Source organism: Canis lupus, chromosome X, assembly GCF_003254725.2.
Source record: "Canis lupus dingo isolate Sandy chromosome X, ASM325472v2, whole genome shotgun sequence".
Classification (NCBI taxonomy): Eukaryota; Metazoa; Chordata; class Mammalia; order Carnivora; family Canidae; genus Canis; species Canis lupus.
The window spans coordinates 84,940,277-84,957,850 of record NC_064281.1 but is presented as its reverse complement, the minus strand read 5'-3'; the positions used below and the strand labels follow the sequence as shown (position 1 = coordinate 84,957,850).

Below are 17,574 nucleotides of genomic sequence, written 5' to 3'. Positions count from 1 at the left end.
AACTCATATAAACATAACTTGGTGGTTGCCAGAGTGGGCCAGTGAGGAAAATGAATGAAAGTGTTCAAAGGGCACAAACTTCCAGTTATAAGATGAATTAGTCCTGAGGATGTAATGTGTAACATGGTGACTATAATTAACACTCTGTTTGTATACTTGAAAGTTGCTAAGAGTACCTCTTAAAAGTTCTCACCATAAAAATAAAAGTAACTATGTGAGGTGGTAACTATATAAAGTAATGGATATGTTAACTAACCTTAAAATAGTCATCATTTTGCAATATATATGCCTATCAAATCATCATGTTGTACACCTTAAACTTACACATGTTATATGGCAGTTATATTATAACAAAGCTGGAAAATATAAGGAAATTCTGCTTAAGAAGGGAGTATATGGAAGTTTATGGTTGTAATGTTTCATTATTCTGTATAATGGGCTTTTAGTACTAAATCAGGTGGATGCTATTGCAGTAATGAGTATGATATTCTTTAGTGCATGGTGAGAGCTCAGACTGTAATCAAAACAAGTTTATGTATTTCAATAAGTTAAAGATGGCAGACAGATTACATGTGTATATTGCCTGTACATCCCAAAGTGGCAAAGGAATAAAAAAGATATAATTTTGTAATGATGAAAAGAGAATGGGAAAGAGGCCATCAGTGGATAAAGGTTGGATGAATGCTGGAAAGCAGATGGAGGAGTGGTAACTGATAAAGCAGTATGGAAGAAGCCATGGTTTAGAATACTTACAAAGGGGTGAGACAGTGAGAAAGAGTCATTCTTGACTGCATAAATGCTAGGTTTGAAAAAGAGAATGAGTGAGATAGGCACAAGTGGGGAGAATAAATTAGTCCTATTTTTTATAGAGTTGATTCTCCCATGCCCTCCCCACTCTGGTGGACAGAATGCCCTGAAGTCAGATTTTATCTTTCATGAGCTCCAAAAAATGGAGTGTATTCTTTAAAGATATTGAGAGGTCCAAGAGAAAAGTATTTAACATTTTTGCACTTAGGAGTTCCCCCAACAAAATGGCTAGCTCACTAGTCATGTATATGAAACTCCCAATTGTTTTTTTATTGTCTCATTACTTCCATGTGAACAAAAACAACACAACAACAACAAAAAACAATGACCACCAGATATTTGAGGAAAGCTTTCAACATGAAATTTGATAAATAGAGAAAAAAAGAAATACATGATCCTTGAGAGAGGAAAAAAAGTAAAGTGAGGCAAACACTCTAATTAGTATACTCAGAGATATTCAAGAAAACATTGCATTTATATCAGAGGAATAGGATATTTGAAAATGAATGATCATAGAAAAGAAAGATCTCTTGAAATAAAAGTATCATTTCTGAGATAAAATTCAAGGGAAGAGCTGGAAGATAGAGTTGAGGAAATATCAAAGAAAGTAACATAAAAAAGACTAAAAGAAGCAAAACAAGATGGAAAAAAAAGATTCATAGAGGGTAAACCTGAGAGACCCAGCATTTGCCTAATAGGAATTCAAGAGAGAATGAAATAGAATGATCAGAGAAATAATACAGGAGATACTTTCAGAGTATATTTTTGTGGAATTTCAGAACACAAAGTATAGAGACATCCTCAAGCTTTGAGAAAGAAAAACAGATAACCTAGGAAGAAATGAGAATGATATTGACATAGGATTTCTTTTCTTTTTTTAAAAAATATTTTATTTAGTTATTCATGAGAGACACAGAGGCAGAGAAACATAGGCAGTGGGAGGAGAAGCAGGCTCCATGCAGGAAGCCCGATGTGGGACTCGAGACTCCAGGATCACGCCCTGAGCTGGAGGCAGATGCTCAACCGCTGAGCCACCCAGGTGTCCCTGGATTTCTTTTTAAAAAGTAATTAATTAATTTATTTTGGAGAGAAAGTGCGAGTGGGGGAGGAGCAGAGAGGGAGGGAGAAGGAGGGGGAAAGAATGCCAAGCAGACCCTGTGCTGACCACGGAGCTTGACACAGGGCTCAATCCTTTTACCTGGAGATCAGAGATTGTGACTTGAGCTGAAACCAACAAATCAAATGACTGAGACACCCAGGCATCCCAACCTAGGATTTCTTATCAGCAATCTCACACATGAGACATCAGAGCAATGCCTTCAAAGTTCTTTTTTTTTAAAAAAAGATTTTATTCATTTATTCATGGGAGACACAGAGAGAGAGGCAGAGACATAGGCAGAGGGAGAAGCAGGCTCCCTGCAGGGAGCCTGATGTGGGACTTGATCCCAGGACCCCCGGATCACAACCTGAGCAGAAGGCAGATGCTCAGCAACTAAGCCACCCAGGTGCCCCTGCCTTCAAAGTTCTAAAGGAAAATGACTTTCAGTACAACTTGAAATCTGGTACTGTGATGCCCCCAGCTCTGGTTTTCTTTTTTAATATTCCCCTGGCTATTCGAGTCTTTTCTGATTCCACACAAATCTTAAGATTATTTGCTCCAACTCTGTGAAGAAAGTCCATGGTATTTTGAAAGGGATTGCATTGAATGCGTAAATTGCCCTGGGTAGCACAGACATCTTCACAATATTAATTCTTCTAATCCATGAGCATGGAATATTTTTCCATCTCTTTGTGTCTTCCTCAATTTCTTTCAGAAGTGTTCTATAGTTTTTAGGGTATAGATCCTTTACCTCTTTGGTTAGGTTTATTCCTAGGTATCTTATGTTTTTGGATGTCATTGTAAATGGGATTGACTCCTTAATTTCTCTTTCTTCAGTCTCACTGTTAGTATATAGAAATGCCATTGATTTCTGGGCATTGATTTTATATCTTGCCACATTGCCGAATTGCTGTATGAGTTCTAGCAATCTTGGGGTGGAGTCTTTTGGGTTTTCTACGTACAGTATCATGTCATCTGCAAAGAGGGAAAGTTTGACTTCCTTTTTGCCAATTTGAATGCCTTTTATTTCTTTTTGTTGTCTGATTGCTGAGGCTAGGACTTCTAGTACTATGTTGAAAAGCTCTAATCATCAAGGCAGTGTTGTAGTGGCACAAAAACAGGCACATAGATCAATGGAACAGAATAGAGAACCCAGAAATGGGCCTTCAACTCTATGGTCAACTAATATTTGGCAAAGCGGGAAAGACTATCCACTGGAAAAAAAGTCTCTTCAACAAATGGTGTTGGGAAAATTGGACAGCCACATGCAGAAGAATGAAATTGGACCATTCTCTTCCACCATACACAAAGATAAACTCAAAATGGATGAAAGATCTAAATGTGAGACAAGAATCCATCAAAATCCTAGAGGAGAACACAGGCAACACCCTTTTTGAACTTGGCCACAGCAACTTCTTGCAAGGTACATCTATGAAGGCAAGGGAAACAAAAGCAAAAATGAACTATTGGGACTTAGTCAAGATAAAAAGCTGCACAGCAAAAAAAATCAGTCAACAAAACTAAAAGACAACCTACAGAGTGGGAGAAGATATTTGCAAATGACATATCAGATAAAGGGCTAGTATCCAAGATCTATAAAGAACTTCTTAGGGGCAGCCCGGGTGGCTCAGCGGTTTAGCACCGCCTTTGGCCCAGGGCCTGATCCTGGAGACCCAGGATCGAGTCCAGAGTTGGGCTCCCTGCATGGAGCCTGCTTCTCCCTCTGCCTGTGTCTCTGCCTCTCTCTCTCTCTCTCTCTCTCTCTGCCATGAATAAATAAATAAAATCTTAAAAAAAGAACTTATTAAACTCAACAGCAAAGAAACAAACAATCCAATCATGAAATGGGCACAAGACATGAACAGAAATTTCACCAAAGAAGACATACACATGGCCAACAAGCACATGAGAAAGTGCTCCGTATCACTTGCCACCAGGGAAATACTAATCAAAACCAGAATGAAATACCACCTCACACCAGTGAGAATAGTGAAAATTAACAAGACAGGAAACAGGATTGGAGAGGATGTGAAGGAAGGGGAACCCTCTTGCACCGTTGATGGGAATGTGAACTGGTACAGCCACTCTGGAAAACTGTGTGTAGGTTCCTAAAAGAGTTAAAAATAGAGCTACCCTACAACCCAGCAATTGCACTACTGGGGATTTACACCAAAGATACAGATGCAGTGAAAAGTCAAGACACCTGCATGCTAATGTTTATAGCAGCAATGTCCACAGTAGCCAAACTGTGGAAGGAGCCTCGGTGTCCATCGAGAGATGAATGGATAAAGAAGATGTGGTCTATATATACAATGGAATATTACTCAGCTATTAGAAATGATGAATGCCTACCACTTGCTTCAACGTGGATGGAACTGGAGGGTATTATGCTTAGTGAAGTAAGTCAATCAGAGAAGGACAATCATCATATGGTTTCACTCATATGGGGAATATAAAAAATAGTGAAAGAGATCATAGGGGAAAGGAGAGAAAATGAGTGGGAAAAATCAGAGAGGGTGACAAAATGTAAGGGACTCCTAACTATGGGAAATGAACTAGGGGTAGTGGAAGAGGAGGTGGGCATGGGAATGGGGTGACCAGGTGATGGGCACTGAGTAGGGCACTTGACAGGATGAGCACTGGGCGTTATACTATATGCTGGCAAATCGAACTCCAATGAAAAAATACAGAAAAAAAGAGAAAATGACTTTCAGGGCACTGGCTGGCTCAGTCTGCAGAGCATGTGACTCTTGATCTTGGGGTTGTGAATTTGAGCCCCACGTTGTGTGTAAAGATTACTTAAAAATAAAATCCTTTAAAAAAAGAAAATCACTTTCTTCAGCACAGCATGCTATAACCAGTTAAATTATCAGTCAAGTGTGAGTAGAATAAAAGCACTTTTAGATACAGATGTCTTCTGGAATTAATCTGTATCAAATACTTTCAAAGGAAACAGCCCAGCAAAAAAAGAGGAAATAATCTAAGAAAGAGGAAGACATCAATTCTTGAAAAGTGGCTCCAACTCAGGAAGCAATGACTTCATTGCTACCAGCTACCAGGATGGTAGCTGTGAAGTAAGTCTAGAAAGAAACTGGCTCACAGTGGAGTCTATAGTTGAAGGTCTGTGGGAGGGAAGTTTCCAGAAAAATTTTCCATTCATTGCTTGTGATGGAGACTTGGAAAAGAAATCAACAACCAAACTGAGAATGTGATACAGGCAAATAAAATAAGGTGGGGAAAAAAAAGCTATTAGAAACTACAGAAAAGGGGATCCCTGGGTGGCACAGCGGTTTGGCGCCTGCCTTTGGCCCAGGGCACGATCCTGGAGTCTCGGGGTCGAGTCCCGCATCGGGATCCCGGCATGGGACCTGCTTCTCCCTCTGCCTGTGTCTCTGCCTCTCTCTCTCTCTCTCTGTGTCTATCATAAATAAATAAATCCTTAAAAAAAGAAAGAAAGAAACTACAGAAAAGGGATTCCTGGATGGCTCAGCGGTTTAGTGCCTGCCTTCGGCCCAGGGGGTAGTCCTGGAGTCCCAGGATCGAGTTCCACATCAGGCTCCCTGCATGGAGCCTGCTTCTCTCTCTGCCTGGGTCTCTGCCTCTCTCTATCTCTGTGTCTCTCATGAATAAATAAATAAAATCTTAAAAAAAGAAACTACAGAAAAATGAAAAAGCTGGATATGAAAAGAAATATAACCCAATTCTTGGTCCTGAGGTAAATACTATGTATACAGTCACGATAATGTAAACACTGATAACTGGTTTTAACTTTCAGATTAGCCTCCAAAGTACAGAAGACTTAATTATGATTATAGAAAGAGTGCAGAAGAAACATACAGGCATACCTTGTTTTATTGTGCTTTGCAAATATTGCCTTTTTTTTTTTAACAAGTTGAAGGTTTGTGGCCACCCGGCGATGAACAATTCTATCAGCACCATTTTTCCAACAGCATTTGTTCACCTCTCATCTCTATATCACATTTTGGTAATTCACACAATATTTTTTAATATCAAAGAAAACTATATTTTAGTAAAATAATAACTTTAAACAAAATTTAGTTGATGACAATCATCAGAAAAACTTTAATCCAAACAAATATGCACAATTCAATTTAAATTATTTTTATTTTTCAGCCTTGGGATGATGGCTAAGTGAAGATTGCTAAAGCATGGGAAAAGAAGTGCAAATTTTTTTAAAAGATTTTTATTTATTTATTCATGAGAGACACGCACAGAGAGAGAGAGGCAGAGACACAGGCGGAGGGAGATGCAGGCTCCATGCAGGGAGCCTGATATGGGACTCGATCCCAGGACTCCAGGATCACACCCTGAGCCAAAGGCAGACGCTTTAACTGCTGAACCACCCAGGCATCCCACAAGTGCAAATTTGAGCACAACTCTTGCTTAGTAAAATCTTATGAATGCCATCCAACTTTTCAATATGCTGGATCTAGTTATGTGGATTTAGCATATTTACACTGTAATTCTCACAATACGTGGAGCCCAACATGGGACTTGAACTCACAACCCTGAGATCGTGACCTGAGCCAAGATCAAGAGTCAGGCACTTAACCAACTGAGCCACCCAGTCGCCCCTTGACAATATTTTAAATATTTTCATTATTATTATAGTTGTTATGGTGTTCTGTGATCAGTGATCTTTGATGTTACTAATATAGCTGGTTTGGGCCACCATGAACTGCACCCATTTAAGACAGGGAACTTAACTGATAAATGTGTGTGCATTCTGACTGCTCCACTGACCAGCTGGCTGTTCCCCAGTCTCTCTTTCCTTGGGCCCCCCTATTCCCTGAGACACAACAATATTAAAATTAAGCCAATTAATAACACTACAATGCCCTCTAAATATTCAACTGAAAGGAAGAGTCTATCGATGCAGAAAATTTCATTGTTGTCTTTTTTTAGGAAATTGCCATGGTTATCCCAACCTTCAGCAACCACCACTCTGATCAGTGGCAAGATCCTGATTTGAGGCAAGATCCTCCAACCAGCAAAATGACCATGACTCCCTGAAAGCTCCAATGATGCGGTGCCTGGGTGGCTCAGTCTGTTAAGTACCTGACTTGATTTCAGCTCAGGTTGTGATCGCAGGGTAGTGAGATGGAGTCCTACATGGGTTCTACACTGGGCACAGAGCCCGCTTAAGATTGTCCTTCTCCCTCTGTCCTCCCCGTCTCCCTCCTTCCCTTCTCTGGGGAAAAAAAAAGAGAAGAAAGCTCCAATGAAGGTTAGAATTTTTAAGCAACAAAGTATTTTTTAAATTAAGGTATGAACATTTTTCCTAGACCTAATGCTGTTGCACACTTACTAGACAATGGTATACCTTAAACATAACTTTTATATGCACTGGAAAGCCAAAAAATTTGACTTACTTTATTGTGGTATTTGCTTTATTGTCATGGCCTGGAACCCAACTTGCAATATCTCTGAGCAATGCCTGTAACAGATGAAAAAATTCGGGAGGTAAAAGGAAGAGAACTGAAGGCACATGAAATAAAAGCACTACACCCATAATATTTAAAATTCAAAGCAATTATGTAACTATGTTACACAAATGGGGGAGGGAAGAGAGAATGATATAAATGAGACGGAGGGGTATAGGCATTTTATGCAGAGGTAGGAGGAGGTAACTACAAGCAAAAACAGCAAAGTAGATGAAAGAAGTTATCCTGGAGAGCGTAAATATGGGACATGGCGTGGTGGAGCAGAAGCAGCCTGTTGCTTTGTGTCAGAGACCCTCCTGTATTCTACTAGGTTTTAATCCTGTTTGTGTATTACCTTGATAAATACCTCTTAGTTATTTAAGAAATTACACTATCTTTTTCAGGTTTTTGTTCAGTGAAGATGGTCACCACGGCCAAGTGAGATTTATATCAGAAAAAAAAAAAATCAGGGCAGCCCAGGTGGCTCAGCCATTTAGCGCCCGTCTTCAGCCCAGGGCATGATCCTGGAGACCCGGAATCGAGTCCCATGTCAGGCTCCCTGCATGGAGCCTGCTTCTCCCTCTGCCTGTGTCTCTGCCTCTCTCTGTGTCTCTGTCTCTGTCTCTCTGTGTCTCTCATGAATAAATAAATAAAATCTTTAAAAAAATCAGTTAACAAGTACTTGTTGGGGGCACTTGGATGGCTTAGTGGTTGAGTGTCTGCCTTTGGCACAGGTCATGATCCTGGGGTCCTAAGATCGAGTTCTGAGTCCTGCATCAGGCTCGCCGCAGGGAGCCTGCTTCTTCCTCTGCCTATGTCTCTGCCTCTCTCTCTCTCTCTCATGAATAAATAAATAAAGAAAATCTTTTTTTTTAAAGCAAGCATTTGTTGAACAATTATTATGTGCCCAGCACCTGCTGAGAGTACTTAAGACAGTCTCAATCCATAAGAAACTGACAATCTAGTTGGGTGAAACAAACCAGTCCACAAATCAGGGAGCGACATTGCATAGTAAAATGCTGAATCGTTTCGATGCTAATTTTTGCCCACTAGGAAATAATGGAAGCAGGAAGATGAAACCAGTGTAGACGGAAATTTGGGAAGGCTTCAGGTAGTCCTGGGGCTTGTTTCTGGCCATAAAGAATGAAAAAGATAGAAATCAGTTTAGAATAGAAAGGCCTTAGAGGAGACCACGTGAACAATGGCTGGGAGCAGATTTTTTTTTTTGTCCTGCTTAGTTGGTTATGTATTATTAGGTAGAAATTTTTATCCTTTCTAAATGTCACTAAAAAGCTCTTTCTCTTTAAATCTCCCTAATACAACAACTTCCTCTGAGTGGATTATTTTTTTCTTGCTGACAATGCAGTATATTTTCTGTCGCTTTGCAGAATGGGAAGTGCCATTTACTAAATGAGCTCTTCTCTGTTCTGTCCTCCTTTGGTGCCAAGTCTTAATAAAGACAGATGGGTTTCCCCCACTGTGCTGCTGCTTCCCATCTCAGGCTGATGAATATGAGACTGAGAGCCTGACCCTGTCATTGTCAAGTAATATAAAAGGCTTTGTCCTTATTTATTGCCATACTTTAATTACTAGGGGAAAAGTATCAATTAAGAAACAAAGGATTTAAAATCATTTCCACAAAACCAGGATGTCTGAGCAAATGAAAACCCTTTTTTCTTTTCCTTTTTATCTTATTTGGTGGGGAAGAGTGAAAGTGATGGGGTGACTAGAGTTGTTTTGGTTAAATTTAATTAATAGGAACTCAGAGCAGAATGTTCCATGAAGAATAAATATGTCAAAAATCATGTTGTTCTAGGGCTATCAATTCAAATATTTGGGTTCCATTCAGTGACTATTTTAGTCAAGTTATTAGACTCCACTGGTCATTCTGGAAACCCTTCATAGACATGGCTGGCGTCAGTACATAAGACTTTAAAGAGGTTTCCTGGTATGAGCCCTGAAGATAAATTTTATAGTATAGTTGTTGACTCCCTGAACTCTTTGGGAGAAGATATTAATTGCTCCCCACGTGTTGTGATGTAATGTAGGAACACCAGGAATACTCCTCACCTCCAATGCACCCGAAACGATCCCCTCCTTCTTTCTACTGCCCCAAATCTATGCCATTCATTCGTTCCTTGGCGGTAGGATTTCAAGTCTCTAGAGACTGTCTGCTAAATTGCATCTGCCCCTCAGGTCAGACTTTTAAGGCTCCACTCAACTTCTAACCCTTCGATGTGAATGAGTTAATCCGATTGCATGTGTGTGTGTGTGTGTGTGTAATGATTTTTTTTAAGGATGCTATTGATGGGATTCCTGGGTGGCGCAGCGGTTTAGCGCCTGCCTTTGGCCCAGGGCGCGATCCTGGAGACCCGGGATCGAATCCCACGTCGGGCTCCCGGTCCGTGGAGCCTGCTTCTCCCTCTGCCTATGTCTCTGCCTCTCTCTCTCTCTCTCTGTGACTATCATAAATAAATAAAAAAAAATTTAAAAAAAAGGATGCTATTGATGCTTTTTTTTCTGCTGCTTAAAATTTTAATTCTACATTTCTATTCTACATCTATACTGTAATTTATATGTATGAAATCTATCATGTATGTAGAAAAGTGTATATAACATATGTGTGGTATTTAAGTAATAAGAATAAAATAAGCACCTGTCTACTCACTACCCAGCCTAAGAAATAGGATATAACCAAAATCTTTGAAGTACCTTGGGTACTCCTTCATCCTCTCCAGCATTAACCATGGTTCTGAATTTTGCGTTTGCCACCTCCTTGCTTTTCTTTATGTATTTCTAAACAATATTATTTAGGTTGTATGCACGTTTTGGATCTTCACATACATAGACTCACCCTGGGTATATTTTTCTGAAACTTTTTTTTTGCTCAGTATTATGTTTGTGAGATTCACCCACATTGATTAGTTTTTACCACCTAAGTATTTTTGTATAGATACATCAACATGTATCCATTCTCCTGTCAGATTGCTTACTTTGGGTGTAAAACCCTTTTTTTTCAAGACAATACATATTTATTATTTAAAAAAGAACTCTAAGCAATATATAAAGTGAAAATTCTCTCCACTCTACCCCCTCACCTTTAACACTTTAGTTTCTGTATCTCCAGTTTTTCCATGCACTTGTGAGTACATGTCTATGTGTGTGTACACCTATAAGGAATGAGATTACACACATATTGTTCTGTAATTTGTTTTCATTTGACCATGGACTATGGGCAGCCTTCCATGTCATTAGTTACATATGCACCTTGTTTTTTTTTTTTTTTTTTTTTTTTGCACCTTGTTTTTTTTTTAAAGATTTATTTATTTATTTGGGAGAGAGAGAGAAAGAGAGAGCGGTGGAGGGGTAGAGGAAGAGGGAGAGAAAGAATCTCAAGCAGCCTCCATGGAGCTGGATGTGGAGCTCAATCTCACAACGCATGAGATCATGACCTCAGGCAAAACCAAGAATTAGATGTTTAACCAACTGAGCTACCCAGGTGCCCCTCACCTTGTTCATTTAAAAGTCTTCCCTTCATTCCTTATTATGTAACTTAAATTATTATTTTTATTTTTTTATTGGAGTTCAATTTGCCAACATACAGCATAACACCCAGTGCTCATCCTGCCAAGTGCCCCCCTCAGTGCCCATCACCCGGTCACCCCATCCCCCTGCCCACCTCCCTTTCCACTACCCCTTGTTTGTTTCCCAGAGTTAGTTGTCTCTCATGTTTTGTCACCCTCACTGATATTTTCATTCATTTTCTAACCAATATCCTATTGATGAACATCAGGTTGTTTTGCTGTTATAACAACACTGCAATGATTGTCCTTACATGTACCTATCTCAGCACAGAAAAATGAATTGTTGGGTTACAAATATTCCAGCTTAAACATTTTATTGATACAGCTAATTGCCTTCCAAAAGGAGTCACCAGTTTATAGTCCCATCCATACTGTTTTGGTATAATCCTTCTCTACATGCTACCTCTAGTGATGGCTAGGTGGTGATAATGAATGTCTCTTGTTTCTAATTATAAAATACTGTATTTCATTTGTAGATAAAGATGTAAGAGAGAGAAAAGAATGTTAAGAAAAAGTAAAGACCTCTTGTATGCCTATAAATCAAGAAGAACCATAATTATCCACTTGGTGTAGTTAATTTCTACTCTTCTTTACTTTTGTACATTGATGACCTTTGCCATTCAAGGGAAATATGTCCTGAGACATTGACAACTTCCCTAAAGTCTTGAATTCCTCTATAACATATTTTACTCACAAAGCACAATTTATGCAGTGCTGTAGTCCACTTACTAGAACACCATCTAATCACATTTATTTTCATATACATCATACAGTGAACTAGTTCATTTCAGAGATCTACACCATTATCAAATTTGAACAGCTCTACTACACCGTGACTTACTTAAAATTTCTATTTACCAGCTCAGCACTATCTCACATGGTTTCACTCTTTCTCTTCACCTTCCATCACCACCATTAGGCTTTTCTTTTTAGGTTTAAAGAAACTGAAAGCAATGTCTGCTGGCTTTCATTCTGTTATTCTTTTTATTCTATTCATTTCTCTTTGAACACTCGTGTGTTCTGGTATAATAGGACCCTGTAATTCTACATCCTTCCAGATTGCTCTATTCTTTCATGTAGTCAGATACATTTTTCCAAATTCCTAGACCTGAGGTGGTAATGGCTATCAACAAGCTCTTCAAATGTATGGATCATCCTTGTGTGATCCAGTAAAAAACTGAATTTTTAAAAAGATTTTATATATTTATTTGAGAGAGAAAGAGAGAGAGTGCATGAGCAGGGGGAAAGGGCAGAGAGAGGAGGACCAGGCTCCCCACTGAGCAGGGAGCCCGATGTAGGATGTGGGGTTCGATCCGAGGATCCTGGTATCATGACCTGAGCTGAAGGCAGATGCTTAACTGACTGAGCCACCCAGGCACCCCACAAAGCTGAATTTTTAAAATATCAAGTAGTTTTCTCTTCTTTTTAAGGATTAGATCTAATATGCAAATCTGGTCATGTCACTTTTCTACTTTAGGAGTCTTTTTCTTAAACTTTCATAAAAATGGTACCTCATGAGACATATTAGTGCATACTTTGATTCTTAATTTAATAATTCCTTGTAGTAATGCTTCCTATTGAATACATACAGATTTACCTCCTTCTTTTTAATAGCTGGGGAATATTCTACAAGATAATGTCCCATACTTTACTCAACCATTATCCTATTGATGAACATTTATGTTTGTTTTTTTTTAATTTTTATTTATTTATGATAGTCACAGAGAGAGAGAGAGGCAGAGACATAGGCAGAGGGAGAAGCAGGCTCCATGCACCGGGAGCCCGAAGTGGGATTCGATCCCGGGTCTCCAGGATCGTGCCCTGGGCCAAAGGCAGGTGCTAAACCGCTGCGCTACCCAGGGATCCCCATTTATGTTTTTTAACCCCAGTTTTTTGCTTACTATAATCAATATTCCTTGGATCACTAACTTTCGATTTACCTGGGATTTTTCTGGGTTTAGCCCTGAAAGTCCCACATCCTAGGAAATTTCAGTCCTGGCTAGCTGGGACAGTTGCTCACACCACCCCACATCTATTCTTACTTACTGGGACTTCTATTTCTGTCGCATACTTTCCCAGAACTGGGACTTCCAGGTCATCTGATTGCTTTTATACATGGCACTTTGTAGGAAACCGTATTGGAAGGGGGTCCAGGTAAATTCTTTAGTGAGGAATGTGGAGAGCAAGTCATGGGGTATAGTTCTGGTCCATATCAGGAGCCATAATAAAAGACTTTAAGCATTAGGCTATTTGAGTAGGAGAAGGGAGAATCAAGGATAGGGCATGAAGATTGCTGAGTGGATAAAGGAAAATGCAGAAGGTCACAAAAAACAAATCACATCGCCCCCCCCCCGCAATATTTTTGCCTAGAATGAGTGTTGCTAGGGTAGCACTTCTAGTTTAAACACACACACACACACACACAAAAACAAACAAACAAACAAATAAATAAATAAATAAATAAATAAATAAAAACATCACAGTGAATTACAAGTCTGGAGACCTGTCTTGTTTAGTATCTCTCTCTCTTTTTTTCCTATCAAATGGAAAGGACTAAACTTTCACCTCTTTCTTATATCCTAGTGGTATTAGAAAGCTAAATTCCAGCGTTTATAAAAGTACCTTGAGCTACTTAAGCTATTGAAAGGGTTATAAAAATATGAAGTACTTGTCCCAGCACTCCACAGATGTCTTCTTGGCTCATTCGCAGATGCTGGGTTGTATTAGCATCTCTTAATTAATATTGAGCAAACAAAGTTTCAGTAGGCCCATTTAATAGGTACATGTACAGCATCTCCTGCCATCTGAGGTAGTGCATTTCCGAGATAAGATTCTCAATATTGTTTGCCTCATGCTTTCAGTCAGGCAGCAATTAAGAAAGCAAGAACATGTGCCTTCCAGGACCTTGTGCTCATCTGTCACTACTAAAATAGTTTCAAGGCGATTTGTTAGATAGCACCGGCTGAATGATTGGTTTTCTTGTGATAATTGCCAATGTAGTTCCTGTAAGGCCTGAGGGAGAAGATTAGGGGGGAACATTCTAGTCTTATTTATTCTTTATGGTCTTCTTAGATCAGGTCTTCGGGACTTCTTAGCTTGAGAATACCACAAAACAACAGCAGCTAATCCACCAAACCTTTGTGGCATAACCAAAGCCTGAGAAGCTGCCTTTGAGCTACCTATTTGACAGAGGCAGGAACAGAGGCAGGAACTGGGGAAGGCTTGGCAGACTCAGTCCCAAGCCATAGGGGGGTCTCCGTGGAAAGTGGTCAGGTGGCCTGGTAGAAGCCAAGATTGAAGGACCCTAAATTGAGGTCCCGTTCCTGCTGAGTGGCTATGAGGCTTTAGCTTTTTCATCTGTTAGATGTGGTTAATGGTACCTCTTCTACCTGGCAGGCAATGTAAGACAGCTGCCAAGAGCACAGGCCACAGAACCAAAGTGCTTAGTTAGGTTCGAATCTTGGCTTATTTATCATTTATTTGCTATGTGGCCTTGGGCAAATAACTCTCTGAAGCATAATTTTTTTAAATTCTCATTTATTTATTTATTTGAGAGAGAGAGAGAGAAGGAGCAGGAGGAGGGGCAGAGGGAGAGGGAGAAGCAGGCTCCCCACTGAGCAGAGACCCCCCCAACTGGGTGCTGGATCGCAGGACCCCTAGATCATGACCTGAGCTGAAGGCAGACACTTAACCAACTGAGCCACTCAGGCACCCTGAACCACAGTTTCTTAATTGGTCAAATGGGGTTAATGATGGCACTGGTGATCAAGGGTTGTTGGATTGTTATGAAGGAATTCATGTGAAGTGCTTAGAAAAATATCTCACACATTTTGGCCTTGGAAAACTCTACCAAATGTCAGCTGCTATCGTATATGATACAATGATAAAATCATGGGCTCAAGATCTCGTTGGCCTGCCTCCAAATTCTGGCTCTACAAATAAATAACTTTGCAAAATTACTTAGACTCTCTGTGCTTCAGTATTTCTGTCTTCAAAATAGGGATAGTAATGATATGACCTCAGATGATTCTTGCAAGCATTACATGAAACCCTGCATGCAAAGGCCTTCAAGCAGTGCCTGATGCATAGTTAGTGTTTAGTAATTACATATTATTTTTTCCAAGAGTCTTGATGTAGGCCATGCTTATATCCCCTAACCTCTGGTGTTAGCCATCTTCTAAAGTCTAGTATCTTTATCATTTTTTCATCTTTATCAAAAGCTGCTTTCAGGCCCTTTGAAAATGCTGCCTAAAAGTTTAGTTGTCCTTGAGGCCTTGCAACTTAGCCAGGCTGTAAACGGGAACTAAAGGAAATTTCAGATTTCAGATTGAAGCTGATAGGTCCTATTGAGTATTTAGTATTCCACAGTTATTGTGAGAAAAACATGAGCTGTGAATACATGAAAAAAATCCAAAAGTACTGTGCACCAATGGAAGAGACTGCCCGTTACCCTCCAGCTTTTTTTTTTTTTTTCACCCTCCAGCTTTTGTTGACAACTCACAATCACAGATTGTGGGCATTATTAAATGAATGCTTTCTGGGTGCTGGGCCCTACACTATCTCAGTTATGCATTCCACTAATCCTATGCAGTAGGCATTAACTTCAGTTTACTGCTTAAAAAAGAGTATTTACTTCAAGAAATTTAAGTGGTTTATCCCAAAATCACAGTTCGTATGGATGGAGCCAGGATATAAGCCCAGGTTTATCTAATTTAAAATCCCCTGCTCTTTCTCATTATGCCATGTTTACAGAGTTTTTGTTCTCAGAACACAGTGTCACTGAGTGCAAATCACTTTGAGGATTCAGAGGTTGGTCTGGTAGCCTGGCTGAAGATGCAGGGAGACTTCTGAACATTTGTCTTATTACTGCACCTCCCTGGCCAATCTCTTGCCCTATCCAGCCAAGAGGACTGCAGTGACAAAAACCCTGATATTCATTTTGAAATGTTATGTTCTCAGAGTTCAGACTGGGTCCAGACTATAGATTAAACTGTGATTCAAAGTGCTGACGTTAAAGGTTTGGTATTTGCATGAATGTGTCTGCAATAAGGAAAGCAGAAAAGCCAACTGATGAGTGGATAGATGACTCCTCCCTTGAGTGTCCCACTAGACTAGAATAAGAGCCAGATCAGCATAGTGCTCCTCCCGACATCTGTGTGTTGGAAATATGTGGCTACTCAACTAACTTCACCTCTGGGATTGAGGCTAGACATCAATTGATTGTGAAGCTGGCTGATAAGATAGGGAAAGTTATGCTTTGTACATTTCTTAAAAATTCTTTTCCATGGGGAAAGAACAGATGTCGAGGAATAGGTAATAGACACAGACATAGATTTTAGTGGTGACTGGCTCATGTTTGAAGGGTGCATCTTAAGGTGGATTTGCTGTGCTTGCCATACAAACACTCCACTGGATGGAGCACAAGATAGTTCTTTGTTAAGTATAATACTAGTTCATAGCAGATTATGTCTTGAGAGAACTTTTTTTCCTCTGATCAGATTTATTGAACATAAGAAAATTCTATGTACAAAGTGATCTGGACGTGCTGCTTCAAAACATGATCCTTTCTTACTAATATTCTGATAAGTCAGTCCATTGAGTGTGAAAAAGCAGCTTACTCTAAAATTAATAGAAAAGTGCCCAATGCACACTAAATAAATGGCCTAACTACTGGAACTTAAGTCGTTCTACAAGATAATTAACATAGGTAGGATGGAGCCCCTATGGCAGGCTGCTGGAGACTGATGAGACGTTAAGAGGCCATTTTGTGCATGGCCACTGTGATGCTGTCATGTTTCTGGATCATAATATTCCCATTATCTGATTCTAGACATACCACTGGAATATCAGTGGGGTCTGGGGTCAGCTTAGCTGCTTGCTGGGCTAGAACAGATATCACCCCAGCATGCTCATCAGACAGGATCCCATAACAGCCCAGATTAAGTCCTTGTGAATCTGTGCACAGGACTCCAGCAATGGGTGGATTCTTCATTGTATCCTTCAAGTGCTGCTGCAAGGTGGCCTCTATCCCACCGCTATCTGCCCAGCCCGGGATCCTGCAGAGTGTCGCCTTCTCTGCTTGAGAGAACTTAGTGGCTCTGGTCCAATGCATGCTTCATCAATGGGGAATAAAAAAAAGAATGACTGTTTATCTTTTCCCCAAGTAATACGATGGGATGACAACCGCTTTGAAAATGAAGAGTTGAAGAGCCACGGGGACCAGGAAATTTCATATCATGAGCAAAGATGAGCTCACATCAGCTCCCAGACCATAAGTTGCTCACAGTCTTGTGACAGAGATAAACAGGTCAATATGCTTTGCTTAATACGAGGCAGAATGAACTGCGTGCTAGGCAGAATTACCAATACTAACTAAAGAGTCTTGAAAGTATGGAGGAGGGTTAAATTAGTTTTGCCTAAGGAGATTAGGGATAGCTTCACAGAAGAGTTAGCCCTTGACCTGGGCCTTGAAAAATAAATTAAGATTTGATAAAGAAGGTGCAGGAAACGATATATCAGGCTAAGGAAATCCTATGATCAAAGGCACAAACCCATGAAAGCAAACAACATGTTTTCTTTCTTTCCTCTTGACAATAGTGAGTTGTATCACTGTGTAGTGCAAGCACATAGTGTGTACAGC

General features: G+C 39.9%; 1 protein-coding gene across 1 annotated transcript; it reads right to left on the bottom strand.

The window, feature by feature from the left end:
- Positions 1–16,686: 16,686 nt before the first annotated feature.
- Positions 16,687–17,046, bottom strand: LOC118353784 (ragulator complex protein LAMTOR5-like). The gene has a single exon (XM_035712319.1). It carries the CDS (start codon positions 17,044–17,046, stop codon positions 16,687–16,689), a length of 360 nt encoding a protein of 119 aa, XP_035568212.1.
- Between the last annotated feature and the right edge of the window lie 528 nt (positions 17,047–17,574).

Bases quoted from the DNA above. Each gene is read 5' to 3' on its own strand.
- LOC118353784 (XM_035712319.1), bottom strand. From the start codon at position 17,046: ATGCATTGGACCAGAGCCACTAAGTTCTCTCAAGCAGAGAAGGCGACA.